Source organism: Acanthochromis polyacanthus, chromosome 6 (genome assembly GCF_021347895.1).
Source record: "Acanthochromis polyacanthus isolate Apoly-LR-REF ecotype Palm Island chromosome 6, KAUST_Apoly_ChrSc, whole genome shotgun sequence".
Taxonomy (NCBI): domain Eukaryota; kingdom Metazoa; phylum Chordata; class Actinopteri; family Pomacentridae; genus Acanthochromis; species Acanthochromis polyacanthus.
The window spans coordinates 12,300,993-12,317,309 of record NC_067118.1 but is presented as its reverse complement, the minus strand read 5'-3'; the positions used below and the strand labels follow the sequence as shown (position 1 = coordinate 12,317,309).

At 42.0% G+C, this 16,317-nt stretch overlaps 2 protein-coding genes and 1 long non-coding RNA gene across 7 annotated transcripts in view; 1 reads left to right on the top strand and 2 right to left on the bottom strand.

Moving 5' to 3' along the window:
* vps13d (vacuolar protein sorting 13 homolog D) overlaps nt 1-11,325 on the top strand; it is a 167,526-nt gene extending 156,201 nt beyond the window's left edge. The window contains 4 exon segments of the mRNA XM_051949338.1: nt 5,667-5,862; nt 6,654-6,785; nt 6,877-7,117; nt 10,649-11,325. Coding sequence (XP_051805298.1) covers nt 5,667-5,862; nt 6,654-6,785; nt 6,877-7,117; nt 10,649-10,780 — 701 coding nt within the window. The 3' untranslated portion in view covers nt 10,781-11,325.
* LOC127534393 (uncharacterized) overlaps nt 1-16,317 on the bottom strand; it is a 238,381-nt gene that overhangs the window by 106,260 nt on the left and 115,804 nt on the right. The window lies entirely within an intron of this gene.
* The window catches only part of LOC110966928 (immunoglobulin superfamily member 21-like), a 119,651-nt gene that overhangs the window by 6,989 nt on the left and 96,345 nt on the right, over nt 1-16,317 (bottom strand). For 3 of the 5 annotated variants that reach the window (XR_007942470.1, XM_051949382.1, XM_051949384.1), the window contains one exon: nt 11,797-14,714. The exons of the other annotated variants lie outside the window; for them this stretch is intronic. Coding sequence is in view for 2 of the 3 variants with exons in the window: in XM_051949382.1 (XP_051805342.1) it covers nt 14,632-14,714 (83 nt within the window). In the remaining variant the exon portion in view is untranslated. Of the gene's footprint in view, nt 1-11,796; nt 14,715-16,317 lie in introns of those variants that run through there. 5 annotated transcript variants of the gene reach the window in all.

Genomic DNA, 16,317 nt, shown 5'->3' with positions numbered 1-16,317 from the left:
CGAGCGGTAGAAAGAGCACTTCGAGGAACTCCTGAACCCGATAAACACGTCCTCTATGGAGGAGGCAGAGCCTGAAGACTCCGGGGGATCTTCGTCCATATCCGTGGCAGAGGTCGCCGAGGTAGTTGAGAAACTCCTCGGTGGCAAGGCGCCAGGTGTGGACGAGATTTGCCCTGAGATGCTGAAGGCTCTGGACATTGTTGGACTGTCTTGGTTGACACGTCTATACAATGTCGCGTGGGCATCAGGTACAGTACCTGTGGAGTGGCAGACCGGGGTGGTGGTCCCTATTTTCAAAAAGGGGGACCGGAGAGTGTGTGATAACTATCGCGGTATCACGCTTCTCAGGATCCGACCAATAGTCGAACCTCGGATTCAGGAGGAGCAATGCGGATTCCGTCCCGGTCGTGGAACAGCGGACCAGCTCTTTACCGTTGCAGAGCTGCTGAGGGGGTCATGGGAGTATGACCTGCCAGTCTACATGTGTTTTGTGGATCTGGAGAAGGCCTATGACCGTGTCCCCCGAGGGGCTTTGTGGGGGGCACTGAGGGAGTATGGGGTCACGGGCTCGTTGCTACGAGCCGTTCGGTCCCTGTACGACCAAAGTGAGAGCTGTGTCCGCATACTTGGCACTAAGTCAGACACGTTTCCGGTGGGTGTTGGACTCCACCAGGGCTGCCCCTTGTCTCCAATCCTGTTTGTGGTTTTCATGGACAGGATTTCAAGGCGCAGTCATGGTGGGGAGGGTTTTCGGTTTGGGAGCCTCAGGATCGCATCTCTGCTTTTTGCGGATGATGTGGTTTTGTTGGCGTCCTCAGACCGTGACCTCCAGCATGCACTGGAGCGGTTTGCAGCCGAGTGTGAAGCGGCAGGGATGCGAATCAGCACCTCCAAGTCCGAGGCCATGGTTCTCTGCCGGAAACCGGTGGATTGCTCCCTCCGGGTTGGGGGGGAGTTGCTTCCCCAAGCGAAGGAGTTTAAGTATCTCGGTATCTTGTTCACGAGTGATGGGAAAATGGAGCGAGACATGGACAGGCAGATTGGTGCGGCGTCAGCAGTAATGTGGGCATTGTACTGAACCGTCGTGGTGAAGAGGGAGCTGAGCCGTAAAGCGAAGCTCTTGATTTACCAGTCCATCTACGTTCCAACCCTCACCTATGGTCATGAGCTTTGGGTAGTGACCGAAAGAACAAGATCGCGGATACAAGCGGCCGAAATGAGCTTCCTCCGTAGGGTGGCTGGACTCAGCCTTAGAGATAGGGTGAGGAGCTCAGACATCCGGAGGGAGCTCGGAGTAGAGTCGCTGCTCCTTCACATCGAAAGGAGCCAGTTGAGGTGGTTTGGCCATCTGATTCGGATGCCTCCAGGAAGACTTCCTTTGGAGGTTTTCCGAGCACGTCCGTCTGGGAGGAAACCCCGGGGTAGACCCAAAACTCGCTGGAGGGATTATATATCTCGTCTGGCCTGGGAACGCCTCGGGTCCCCCCGGAAGAGCTGGAAAGCGTTGCTGGGGGCGAGGGACGTCTGGAACGACCTGCTTCGCCTGCTGCCTCCGCGACCCGGCCCCGGATAAGCGGAAGAGAATGGATTGATGGATGGATGATTGGACTTGATTAGGAAAGGCACACACCTGTCTATATAAGACCTTACAGCTTACAGTGCATGTCAGAACCAATGAGAATCATGAGGTCGAAGGAACTGCCCAAGGAGCTCAGGGACAAAATTGTGGCAAGGCACAGATCTGGCCAAGGTTACAAAAGAATTTCTGCAGCACTCAAGGTTCCTAAGAGCACAGTGGCCTCCATAATCCTCAAATGGAAGAAGTTTGGGACGACCACAGCTCTTCCTAGACCTGGCCGTCCAGTCAAACTGAGCAATCGTGGGAGAAGAGCCTTGGTGAGAGAGGTAAAGAAGAACCCAAGATCACTGTGGCTGAGCTCCAGAGATGCAGTTGGGAGATTGGAGAAAGTTCCACAAAGTCAACTATCACTGCAGCCCTCCACCAGTCAGGGCTTTATGGCAGAGTGGCCCGACGGAAGCCTCTCCTCAGTGCAAGACACATAAAAGCCCGCATAGAGTTTGCCAAAAAAACACATGAAGGACTCCCAGACTATGAGAAATAAGATTCTCTGGTCTGATGAGATCAAGATTGAACTTTTTGGTGTTAATTCTAAGCGGTATGTGTGGAGAAAACCAGGCACTGCTCATCACCTGCCCAATACAATCCCTACATTGAAACATGGTGTTGGGAGCATCATGTTGTGGGGGTGTTTTTCAGCTGCAGGGACAGGACGACTGGTTGCAATTAAAGGAAGGATGAAAGTACAGAGATATTCTGGAAGAAAACCTCTTCCAGAGTGCTCAGGACCTCAGACTGGGCTGAAGGTTCACCTTTCAACAGGACAATGACCCTAAGCACACAGCTAAAATAACAAAGGAGTGGCTTCAGAACAACTCTGTGACCGTTCTTGACTGGCCCAGCCAGAGCCCTGACCTAAACCCAATTGAGCATCTCTGGAGAGACCTCAAAATGTCTGTCCACCAACGTTCACCATCCAACCTGACAGAACTGGAGAGGATCTGCAAGGAAGAATGGCAGAGGATCCCCAAATCCAGGTGTGAAAAACTTGTTGCGTCATTCCCAAGAAGACTCATGGCTGTACTAGCTTTAAAGGGTGCTTCTACTCAATACTGAGCACAGGGTCTGAATACTTATGACCATGTGATATTTCAGTTTTTCTTTTTTAATAACTTTGCAAAAAATTCTACATTTCTGTTGTTTTTCTTCCAAGATGGGGTGCTGAGTGTACATTAATGAGAAATAAAATGAACTTTTTTGATTTTGGCAAATGGCTGCAATGAGACAGAGAGTGAAAAATTTCAAGGGGTCTGAATACTTTCAGTACCCACTGTATATTCCGGGATTGAAAATACTTACCAACCAACTTGTGTGCTTTCAGTAGAATAAAACATATAGACAAAAAACAATGGTAGTACTTGAAGGAGCATAGGCGTAATATCAGGTAACACAAGAAATAGATTGCTATATTGTAAATATAAATAGTTTGTCCACTGATAACCAGATGAAATGCATGATTTACCTTGTTCAGATTAATTTATGGACCCACACCTCATTCAAAAGCTTACTGTCAAAAACAAAAAGGGAAGAGATAACAACTGTACTTCATAACTGTCACTTAGATGTGGGATTAATCATTTGATTCAAAGTCAGATATATTCAGTCTGAAATAAAAGCAAGATTAATCCGAAGCGCCGCCAGTCTGAGACCGAGAAATCCCCACCTCTGTTGTCAGCAGAAAGCAGAGAAAGTCCTCCGCATTTCTGGGGTGGTTGAAGATCTGATAGTCAGTCCCCTTCTTGATTTTCAAAGTGACTGGATGCAGCAGAATGAAAAAAATGAGTTCCACTGTTTCATGCCATGTTCATTCCTGGGCAAAAGCTTGACGGCACTTGACAGTTTGGTTGCTGTAGTCCGCTGCAAATCTCACCTTCTTGCCATCCACAGTAACTGGGTCCTTCTTCGCAGCTCAGAGAATAGCCCAGCGAGTCATGCAATGAAGACTGTTGAAAATAAGATTGCGAGGTCTGTCATGGGCAGCATGTCCCATGTAGATGCGGTGAGCCTGCATTATCTCCATCTGTTCGGACCGAAGGGATGGGAACCGCTTAGGAAGTGATCATGTCAAATACTGCGCAGCATTCAAGCCCTCAGGTCCCTCTTTTAGACTGACAACATGGAAGTTGCACTGCCTTCTCCTGTCCTCCATGTTCGGTAGTTTAAGTTCAAGAGTTTTTATAGCCGCGTCATGCTCACCAACAGCCTTTGAGTTGTCTTCAACAGTACTCTAAATTGTAGAAAACTGAACCTTAAGCAAAGTTATACCACCTGAAAGTGACATTAGCTCTGCCTGGATAGCATCCAGCTTGCTATCAGTGCTTTTGCCTAACTCGTGTAGCTGAGCAAACCGAAGTTAAAAAAATTCACATTGTTTCTCTATCAGTGAATCGGTAATGGCATCGAGTTCATTAGCACGTGTAGCTTTGTTTGCTTTCGTGGAGGTACCACTCAAGCCAGCTTTCTCTGTAGAATCAGTCATTTCGTTCCTAACAGTTTAAAAAAAAAAAAGGTTGAGGCAAAAGAGTAAGCCAAGTTCAGTGGGAGATAAATGTCAAAATTGGGGAGTTTAGGCGAGAGCAAAGCCTCTGAGCCGCCATCTTGTCCAACCAGTCACCGGAAGTCCCCCAACATTTATTTTCAAGTTGCGATTTAGATTGTGAATTGGAATTCTACCCAGATAGATTGTCAGGTGATATTTGGGCCAGATCATCTACACTGAAATTTTTAATGATGTCCACTACCGTTCAAAAGTTTGGGGTCGCTTAGAAATGTCTTGATTTTTGAAAGAAAAACATTTTTTGCAGTGAAGATAACATAGTTAACCAGAAATACAGTCTAGACATTGCTAATGTGGTAAATGACTATTATAGTTGGAAACGGCTCATTTTTAATGAAACATCTGCATGGGGTACAGAAGAAAATTTCCAGCAACCATTACTCCTGTGTTCTAATGGTACATGGTGTTAGCAAATTGTGTTGAAAGGCTACATGATTATTAGAAAACTCTTGTGCAATTATGTTAGGACATGAACAAAAGTGTGAGTTTTAATGCAAAATATGAAATTGTCTGGGTGACCACAAACTTTTGAACGATGGTGTATGCCATTAAGATTTTATATATTTAATATTTCCACAATCGCCTTTACCTCGCTACTCATTCTCGCTTTCTTTCCGTGGGAAACTACATTTTGCTCCCTTGGTGCATCCATTCTAGCTTTGTAAGTTGCAGTTCTCAGGCTAACTATTGAAGTGTACATCACTGAATGCAGTTGTAACTGCAATAGTAAATAGCTGCAGTAATTATGTTCCCAGAAATAAGTATACACCAAAGTGAGCTATTCTATTGGCTATCTTATTTTTTGTTACCTAGTTTGCTGATGCTGTTGTAACTGGGGCTAACACATCAAGGCGAGCATGGTTGGTGTTTGGCTAGTATTAGCTTGTTAATAAAATCTATTCGTTAACAGCAAAGTAGTTGTTGTGTAACTTGAGCTAATATGTTAAGGCAAGCCTGACTCAGTCGTGGCGCAAATTTTGGTTGTTTCTGGGCAATAAACATAATGTTTGTGCTACTGCTACTTGTGTAAAGGGCCAAGTGTGCCTTGAGCCTGTCCATTGATATCTGGGAAAATTGCAGTTTATTTTCACTACCTGCTTTCATGGCATTAAGTTTACTATATCCCTGATTTACACTCATCCGAATTATTTGTACAATGTATAATTTACAATAAGAAATCAACTGTGTTTTTTCTCTTCAGCCCAGAGTACAAAATCTATAGCATGTAAAAATAGACAAATCATATTGTCAGATTCAAGTGCAGTTCACAAATACCACGGTCCACAGTGAACAGGCATCAGATCATCCTCAGTGGGATTTAATTTGTCCCACTGAATTCCACTAATAATAAATAACTGCTGTACTATGTTAGTGTTCAAGGATGAATCAAGTGTCTCTACAGTTTACATCACTGCAGACCTACACTGAGTAATCTCAGAAGTAGCAGTGTAAACATATTCTTTCCCCTAGGTATCATTGGAGGCATGACGAGCATCATCACTTCCACAGTGGAGGGAGTGAAGACAGAGGGTGGAGTCAGTGGCTTCTTCTCAGGCCTGGGTAAGGGTCTGGTCGGCACTGTGACCAAACCAGTGGCTGGAGCTCTGGATTTTGCCTCAGAGACGGCCCAGACAGTCCGGGACATGGCTAGTCTCAGTACCCACAGGTGGGTTGAGTGGACCAGTTACTGTATGACATGAAAAATTGCTTCACATTCTATGTTCAGTTCGACTCAGTAAGATTTGGAGGAATTTGCAGAGAAAACATGGAGATGTGATTATGCTGCAGCATACAATAATACAGAAAGTGAACTGGCAAATCTGTATGTTATCAGATTAAGAGACAAACAGACATTTGTCATCTGATTTGAAAAGAAGTATAACAAACAGGTAAAAAAGTATAAAACAGTGTTTACTGGTATTGTTTAATTCATTTGTTACACCACTTTATCCTGTAGTAGGTAAAGGGGTTGTCGGCCTATCCCAGCTGACATTGGGTGAATAGGGTGCACCCGAGACAGTTCACCATTCTGTTGCAGGGCTAACACAAAGAGGCGCACAACAATGCACACTTATACTTACATCAAGGACCAACCAGGATTGCTAGTTAGCTTATCTCATTGGACTGTGTGAGGAAGCCGGAAAAAACTCATGCAGGCACAGGGAGAACTACAAATTTTACACAGAAAGGCCCGGACCGACCATAAAGTTCAAACGCACACTCTTATTTTTTCTGAAGAGACAATACTGTCCAGGACTTGTTATTGTGGGCAAAAAGCCATAGAAACAGTGCAGTTGACACAAACTCACATCAACAAAATTTTTTAAAAATCAACTCACATACACGTTGAAAAAAAAGAGTTCTTGACATTAGTGAAACCTTGAAGTCCTAATTCCTGTCTGATCAGGAAATGTTTACTGTACAGTGTGTGAAGTGTTTTGTTGTTGTGTGGCTCAGGCTCAATGTGCAGCGTGTCAGGAAGCCTAGATGCTGTAAGGGAACTCAGGGTCTGTTGCCTCGATACTCAGCCACACAGGCGGATGGTCAGGAGCAGCTTTTCCGCCTCACTGACAACATCCACTCCGAGTTGTAAGTCTCACACCAGTCATTGTTTATGTTTTTATACCTGATTAACAGCAGTTCCATCAACTCCAAGTTCACTCTCTGTCTCGCACACCAGCTTCATCGCAGTGGAGCCGATCGACACCTACTGTGTCCTCATCTCCTCCAAAGTGGTCTACTTCCTAAAACCGGGGGACTACGTGGATCGTGAGGCCATCTTCCTGGAGGTCAAGTACGATGACCTCTACCATTGTCTGGTCTCGAAGGATCATGGGAAAGTATATGTGCAGCTCACCAAGAAGGCTGAGAACACCAGCAGTGGTGTGGCAATTTCTGGCACCTCCCACCAGAAACCCATGGTGAGCCACTGAGTTTTCATTGATTTCGCTGCACTGTACAGTTGGTTTGGCATCATTCGAACCACACAAAATATTAAATGTTTTCTTGAATTAGGGTTAATAAACTTTTGAGCTTGTAAAATGGTGTTCAATAATAATTCAAAAAATTACAATTTGCATGAGAAAGTCCTGATAGTACCTGTGCAGAAAAGATTTGTAATTCTTGAAACGTGTTTTTGAGCAGAAATATATTTTATGAACATCTGTTTACAGGTACAAGGCATAAAACTGTGTAAAACTCAAAATTCCTGTACTGTGTACAACGCTTAAGTTAGGAGTTACAGATTTTAACCCTATATTTACACCTGAATCTTTCATGTAATATAATTAATGGTTGTGAAAGAGCCTGAACCATTGTTTATCTTTAAAATCTGCTACATCTCTCAAAACCTGTAACAGACCTGAAGGCAATGGAAAGATCTGCACTCTGATTGGACAGTTTGACTCTGCCCTGTGATGGTGACAGTCCACTTAAGTTTTGATGTAAATCATGCTTACATGCCTCCTTATGTGACTTAACTGCACTTAATGATGAGTGGAGAGAACTTTCACAGGAGCTTAGAGCGAGGAAACACAGTTGTATCCTGTGCAAATACCTCATCATTGTGGGTGTCAGTTTAATTTGACACGTAATACAGCTGTGTGGCTTCAGACTAGCATTACACAATGAAATATTTCTCATTTGTAGTTCTGGCTCCTCTGCCTTTGTGTATCTTTTTCACACCTCTCTCTCACATCCCTACTGGAATATGGAGAAGATGCATAGAAGAGACACAAGTACAGGAAGCAAGGAGACACATTAGTATAATGAGAAGCACCCGCATTCCAAGTTTTAGTTTTACATGCACTTGTCTGCTTTGTATCGGTACATATGTTTACCACAGCACTCATTTCTCTGCAAAACACAATGTTTTTCCCAAATCATCATAAAAATAGTATTTTGTCTTTTGCTCTGCCGTGTTTTGGGGATAAAAACCACATCTTGCTTCCCATCGTGTCTGCGCTCGCTTCCACAAAGAGTAACTGTGCTTTGAACTTTGACTGTGGACAAAGTCAGAGGTCATTTACACATTAAACATTTTTTTTCTTAAAATTTATATTAAATATTATCATTTTAAAATCTGTATTAATGTAGATGTTCTCCATCGTAACTAATGCTGCTTTTAGAACATGCCATGTGGGCAACTCACATGGTTCCTGCAGGCGCCATTTTGGTTACCTCTTAAGACACATCAGCTGCGAGCAAAGCAAAAATTTCACCCGGTGTGTTTAATACCAGGGTTTGGTACCCATTCCTACTGCTCTTGTGTATTGGTCATGGGAAATGAAAATCTTGTGAATTTGTTTTTGTATGAATCCACACAAGCAGTTCTAGCTAGCAATCAAGCTCTGCTGGCCCTGGATGTGTGGCAAGGGGCATTATCTTGTTGAAACATCCAGTTTTGACCTCAACGGAACACTGCACATGCAGAAGGGAGCATGTGGGTTTGGAGAATGGCACAATACTTGACAAAGTTCAGTGTGCCATCACAGACCGTGAGATGACCGACACCAGCAGCACTCATGCATCCCTACTGCCTGCACCATGCTTGACAGTAGGTACTGTTCATGCGGGAAGTAATGCTTCGCCTGGCCTTGTGCATACCCTCACATTTGCAGGAGCAAGATAAAGCTGAAAACTGGACTCGTTTGGCCACAGAATCTTATTCCAGTTCCTGGCTGTCCAGTTCTTGTGTGCTTGGACCCAACAACGTCAGGCCAACCTCTGTCTCTCATTGGTCAGAGGCTTCTTGACAGCCTTGTAGGACTTTAAGCCATTATCTAAAAGTCGATCACATACAGTGTGGGTGGAACACTGGACACCAGTTTGGTTTGACCACTGCTGTTCAAGCTCTTATGATGTCATTCAAGCTGTTTTCCCTGCACATGCAGATCAGGATGCGGTCATTTCTTCCTGAAGAAGTCCTCGGATGCCCAGATCTGTGTTTTTCTTCCAAGCTGTTGGTTCGTCTGTATTTCTGCAGTGTATCATACTGCTGAAGAACTGCATCTGCACTTCCTGGCTATCTAATGGTGGCTGTACCCTTCCTGGTTGAGAATCTGCATTCTTAGACATGTTTCCTACGTTTTAGTCATTTTTATCTCTGAAGAACTTTGAAATGTGTTGGCTTTATATAGACTCAAAACACGGCAACAAAAAATGTGTCTTTTACTAAAAAACATGACATTCATTAGTGGATCACTGGCACTCAAATGACCCAATACTCAAACATTTTTATGTATTTTTATGGAACCAATTAATTTTAAGTTTTTAATGGCTTTTTTAGGGTTTGTTTAGTATTTTGGTTACTACAAGAAATTGCATTTGTAGACCTAAGAGTGATTGTTCACAGATGCATGGGGTGTCCGAAAAATTTTTTCCCCACTGTATTGGCAAAAAAGCACAATATATTTTCTGCAACAGACGTGAATGTGGAAATGCTTCGTGACAACTTCCAGCAATAACACAAGAGTGTCCAAATTTGTATCACCTCCCAACTGAGAGTAACAACATACCAGTGCACTATTCAGTTCATTTCGTCATCAGCATTTTTCTGTTAAAAGTCAAATCAGCTGATACCTTGCTAGGTATAACCAGCACTGCCGAGACACAGTGTTTACCATAACCCCCACTCTACATGACTCTTAGTATAACTATTATTTTTTTCATCAAAACAAGTAACAGTTGATTTTTTAGAAACTCTAAAGATACATTTATAAAAGCTTGCCTTATATAACCAATCATCATATCAAAAATGTAATATTTTGAGATGGTGGACTTCTATTTTCATTACCTATAAGCCATAATCATCAAAACAGAAGCTAAAAAAAGACTCAGCCTACTTCACTTTTTATGTAATGACTGTAGAATATGTGCAATATTTACTCTCCTAAATAACTGGTTAAAAATAATGCATTTTTTCACAGTATTCCCATTTTTGGAAATGCACAAGTGATCTCGTTTCTTTTGAAGCTTCTTGAGAACCACTCACCTGAACAATTCCACACTTGACACTGCACTTCATTGTGAGCTCACCAGTAATACACACACCAAGTCTGAACTAGATCAAAGTTGTACTCCTTTAGGTTCATGCAACCCTATACATACAAGAGTCTGCTACTCACACTCACTTTCACTATCTTTCCACATAGTGAATATAGATCTCCTATCTGTACGTCACACAGGTTGTGAACATCAGCGAGGTCTAATTGGTTGAGGTCTTACACTGAGTTAGTCATGAGCAAGAATCTGTGACTGATCGTCTGTCACAGTTAATATTGAGTAAGTTAGGGCTTAAGTGGCATTCAAAGGTGATCAGAGTATATTTAGCCAGAAATAGATTTTAGAGATTAGGAATGTCAGTAATTTGTGGCTAATGGGGTCACTATTTCAATGCGTCTCAGTTGTCTGTTTTTACTGTGTTGGTAATTGTGTTACTCTTCTTCCCATAGGTCCATGTGAAGAGTGAGAGCCTTGCTATCAAAATCTCTCAAGAAATTAATTATGCCAAGAGCCTGTACTACGAGCAGCAGCTCATGCTGCCTGCTAGTGAGAATGAGGACTGCTTACTGCTCGAGTCCTGATGATGACTTGTACAGTTGTGTATGTTGGACTTTTCTAAACTCCTGAGAGGACAAGAATTGTCATTTATTTTTGCAGGTTTTTAATGCATTTGACAAACTCCATCAAAGGGAATAGTCAGACATGTAAGCACTTGATTTGGACACATGACCTGATGTTTGAAAGCACATATAGGTGACTTTAAAAACATGATGCAGGACAGTGTTAGTTTCACTTTGTATATGTAGAAAACATTTAGTTGTCTGCGTTTCCAAGACTGCTGTTGTGTTCAACAGTTGTACACATCATACAGGTGTTCTATATGTTTGTGAACAGACAAGAATGTAAATAGAACTACATACCAATACTATAAACCAGTGTACATACTGTAATAATGATGATATATAGTGAATAACAACAGAAGCAGATTATGTAAACTGTGACAAACTGCCTTTGATACTCAGTTTTGAGTATAAGAGACTATCAGTTAAAGTCGGGGAGAATAAATTGCACTGAAACACAGTGGAGGTTGGGGGAACACTGCTTTGAATAAATTACCAGACTTATACATCCACTGTGTGATGATAATTTTTTTCCAAGCTTTACCAATACAATATTTGTTGTATTCTGTAAGTGATATTAATAAATGGGAACAGGGATGGGTGCTTTCGACTGCAATAAATCTTGACAAAGATTTCCTGCAATAACTTTTAGCACTGACAGTGAACTGACAGTTCGTTCAAAACCATAACTTAATGCATTTTTTATACTTACAGTTGTATGCATATCACAAATTATGTTGAAATGTGCTATGAATAGTTTGAGTGGCTTCCCTAACAACCACTACAGATTCATGTGTGCAGTTGTTAATGCTCAGTGACATGTTGCAAAGTGTTATGTGTGTGTTGCAAAATCAAGATGTTGGATTAGGAAAGGAAGGGTCCCCAGACACTGTATGTATAGGAGTCATCATTTTGTGCTAAACACCTAAAAACTGCCCACACTGCCCATAAAGCAGACAAAGGCTATTAAAAAGACGTCCCTTTGGTTCCAGCTTTTAATTTCAACTGTTTGAAATATGATTACCATTACAACTGAGGGGAATTCAAGACAACATCTGGAAGAGAAAGAATACACTGGGCAGCACTAATACAGCCATGGCCATAAGTTTGGACACAGCATGACTTCCTATGTCTGTTTTGATGTCTATTACAGAACATAACTAATATTTTTTGACAGCACCAGTTTAATTAGTCAACAAATCAACAAGGGATATAATATTATCAATAAATTCCAACAATTGGAACAACTTTGTTCCCAAAACATAATATTAGAAGAAAATAACAAAAAAATGCAGTACTTTCACAACCGAATTTGGTAAGAATAACAAAATGACACCAAACTCTTTTGATGTTTTTTTTAAATATGAAACTTAATATAGTTCTCAGGAGTTGTGTACTGTATTGTAAGTGACAATTTTGTGGTATTTTCTAAGATTCACAAGCGTCATGGTACTTGTGTCCAAACTTATGGCCATGGCTGTACATAACAGGGTCTACATCGAACAGTCTTTAAAGGGAAACCTTACCTGCAACAATGTCACTAAAGTCAACATCTGATTAAGTTACAGAGGTTGAACATACATTGTGGACAGATGAAGTTGAAACTGAGCTCTTCAGTCTTATTTAGGAAAGACATACTTACAGACAAAAGAAACAGCACTTGATGAAATAAACACATCTAACAGTTGAATATCCAAATAGGATGCATTCCAATATTTATACTATTTTACCATATAGTGTGCATGAAGAAGATTGAGTATGTCCCAATGATAACTACTCACAATAAGTTAGGGATATTGTGAGGTCCTCAGTGGATTTCATACATAAGGTGTTTGTTTCACTTCAGTGATTTTGGGGATAGGGAGGCAATTGTATTAGGGTGCTAGACACAGCTCATTTTGTGTTTTCCATGTAATGGTCTCACTGTGTACAGTGTGCCTTACATATTGGGGCCAATGCCAAAAAATGCAAAAAGACAACCCTTTTCAATGTGGCATCAATTTCAACATTCTGGGGGTATAAAAAAAAATGGTATTATCAGTAAGTCATTCCCCGTTCATCATTCAAGCAGCCATGAACATCTGACGTCACTTAACGGACGAGCAGCGCCACCTGGCCATAGCACACCTTTGGGTCAGTAGCAGGCAGTAAAATGTTGCTCATGAACTTGATGTGTCTCAGAGTGTCATCAGTAGACTTGCAGCAAGACACAGAACTACTGGCAGTGTTGGTGACAGACCAGGAGTGGAGCCCCACGAATGATGGACTGCAATAATGACCAGTACCTAAGGACCTATGCACTGAGACACCGCTATGCAACTGCCACACAGCTGCAGGCCTGTTTACGAGAAGTGAGGGATACTAAGGTTTCCAGACAACCCATTCGCAACCAACTCCACCGCTTTGGCTTGAATGCCAGACCACCGTTGCAGGTGACTCCACTGACACCAAGACACCGCCGTGCCTGTTTGCAGGGGACACAAGACCATATGACCTGGACAATGCAGCAGTGGTCTACCGTCCTGTTCACTGATGAGTGCCGGGTCACCTTGCACAGAAATGATGGTCGTCAGCGTTGCTGGAGAAGGTCAACATGGTCCCCGGGGTTGGCTTTGGTGGAGGAGGTGCAACAGTCCAAGCAGGCATCACCAGTCAGCGCAAAACAGATTTGGTGATTGTACATGGCTCAGTTACTGCACGTTCTTACCTCAGAGACATCATAGAACCCATCATCATCCCCCAATTCCACCAGCATACCCCCCAAGTTTCTGTTCATGGATCGTAATGCTCCACCACATGGTGCCAGAATTGTCACAGCTCAACTTCAGGAAGTCGGAGTGCCTCATATGGTATGGTCAGCAATGTCCCCTGACTTGAACCGCATAGAGCACGTCTGGGACCAGCTGAAGCAGCGACTGGATGCTCGTACCCCACACCCACGTGACCTGGCAGAACTGCATGTAGGACTTGTGGAGGAGTGGAACAACATCATGAGGCTAGTTAGGAGCATGAGACGTCACTGTCATTGTGGCAAATGGTGGAAACATTTGCTACTGACTGTCAATTTTGGTTATTTGGGGCTGTCTTTGTTATTATCTAAGTTGTTGAGGTAATAAATATTGCACTAATGAGAATGGTGCTTCTTCTCATTCATTAATAGTAATATCAAAGGCAACTATTACTTATTTCATTAAAATTCAGACCAAATAGGGGAAGCACTCATGTAAATAACAATATCCCTAACTTATTGTGAGTAGTGTATGTACAATGCATTTTGCCAAAAATAGCAGAATGTCAAAGTATATCTGGTCACATTTTGCAGTACGCAAGCCAGCACACTCTCCTAACCATTGTGCCCCAAAATCATAGACACAGTTCCATCATGTGTGGAAGTACACAGTGTTTCATGCAAGCATAAACAAGTTGAAGTCGCTGACAGTGCACAGCTTATTTCACACTGTTGACTGCAACAGTATAGGACACAATGTTAAGACAAAATAGTATGCCCCACTTGTATGCAAACTGAATGAAACAGTATATAAAGTGACAGAAAAAAAAGAAAGAATTTAATTTGGAATGTAGTCACAGTTTGTACTACTGTTACTACAGTTTAATATATACGTAGAGCATCTTTTTTTCTGATGCTGTATCAGAAGCTGTCTTCTTGTTGAGGTTTGAGTCCTTCTGCTCCTTCAGTGTTCCAGCAGCACTGTGCTGCAGCTGTTTGGAGGTTTAGTTACTGCCAGGGGTATCATTAAAGAGCTGGTGTCTCAGGTAGATGTCAATGTGTTTAGGAGTACCAGAGGATCAGGTCACGTCAGCTCACAGGAGAATTTCAGCAGCAGCAACATGGAGGTTAATGTGAGGGAGCGCTGACTGACCGCTGCGTTGATAGCTGCATACAAACAAGACGGCTTGCTGTTACATGTTACCATTACAAAGTCAGGCGGTAACTTCCAATCAAAGGATGCTGTATTTTTATTGTCAACTAATCCCTTGCAAACTACATTGAATGCATCCTACTAACAGGTACTGTGAAATTATCTAAGGCTGATTTATCTTATAATAATATCCTGAACAGCAACAGTAATAATAATAATAATTAATATGATATTTTGTATGTGTAGGATTGTAAACAGAAACAAAAATAAATTAAAAAGATGATTAACATCAATAATTTTTAGCAAAAAAATAAAATAAAGACCATAAAAGCAGCCAGAAAGAAGAAGTACAGAGATCACAAAACAAAGATCATTTGAACCAGTGGTCCCTGAACTATGGCCTGCGGGCCAGATACGGCCCCCTGAACAACACCAGAGAGGCATTATGATTTTTTTTTTTTTTTCTAATTGAGAGGAACCAAGCCATCGGACGTCTGCAAGCTGGAGAGTCTGTCCGCTTCGGGGAAGGTCATCGGTGCTCTGTGTGGTGTTGTATCGACGCTGGAGACGGTAAATGGTGGTGATGTTGACATTAAAGTGACGGGCAATGTCTCGGACAGACTCTCCAGCTTGCAGACGTCCGATGGCTTGGTTCCTCTCAATTTGGTTTAAGCGTGGCATAGTTAAACAGCAAGTGAAATGCCTATGATCTTGAATGAAATTTATACCCACTGAAGGTGTCGATAAATCGTGCATATTCAATTGCACGTGCAAAGTGTGAATCATGTCCACATCATCAATGCATTGGTGTATTGCGACGATTCGTTTTTGGTTTTCACACCAACCTTACAAAACGCAACAGAAAATGTTAAGAACACACCATGCACCACAAAGTACCAAATGCATTTTTGTTTTGGGAAACCAAATTTAATTTTTCATCGGGTAACAGAAACTTGCGTTTCTCTTGCGTGTGAGTATATTTATTTCACAAATAGTGTTATTTCCTGACTTTATTTTTTCTGTGAAGAACCTAGAGAGGGTTATTTGGTTATTATTTATTTCACAAATAGTGTTATTTCCTGACTTTTATTTTCTGTGAAGAAGCTAGAGAGGGTTATTTGGTTATTATATATTTCATAAATGGTGTTATTTATGTCATTAATAGTGTTATTATTAATTTCCTTACATTTTTTTCTGTGAAGATCCCAGAAAGGCTTATTAATATTTGGTTATGTGTGGCTTTCTGGAGAACAATGGTTACGTTTAGGCACCCCTGCGATCGTCACATTTTTTCTGTTACAAACTGATCCCGGCCCCCCACCACAGAAGGGAAAAGTTATGTGGTCCTCACAGGAAAAAGTTTGGGGACCCCTGATTTAAACAATCAGGTCATAAAACAGAACGGACAAAAGAGGATTATAAACATAACCATTTATCAAACACTCACAAAGGCCTTTCAAAAAAAAAAAATGAAGTAACCAGCAAAGCCCTATTTACCTATCATGGAGAGCGTTCTAGGATGTAAGGGATTAAAAGGGGGAAATTTGGAGTAAGGTCACTCAATGCATTAAAGGTGATTATCAAAATTTTAAAATCAATGCAGGATTTTACAGGTAG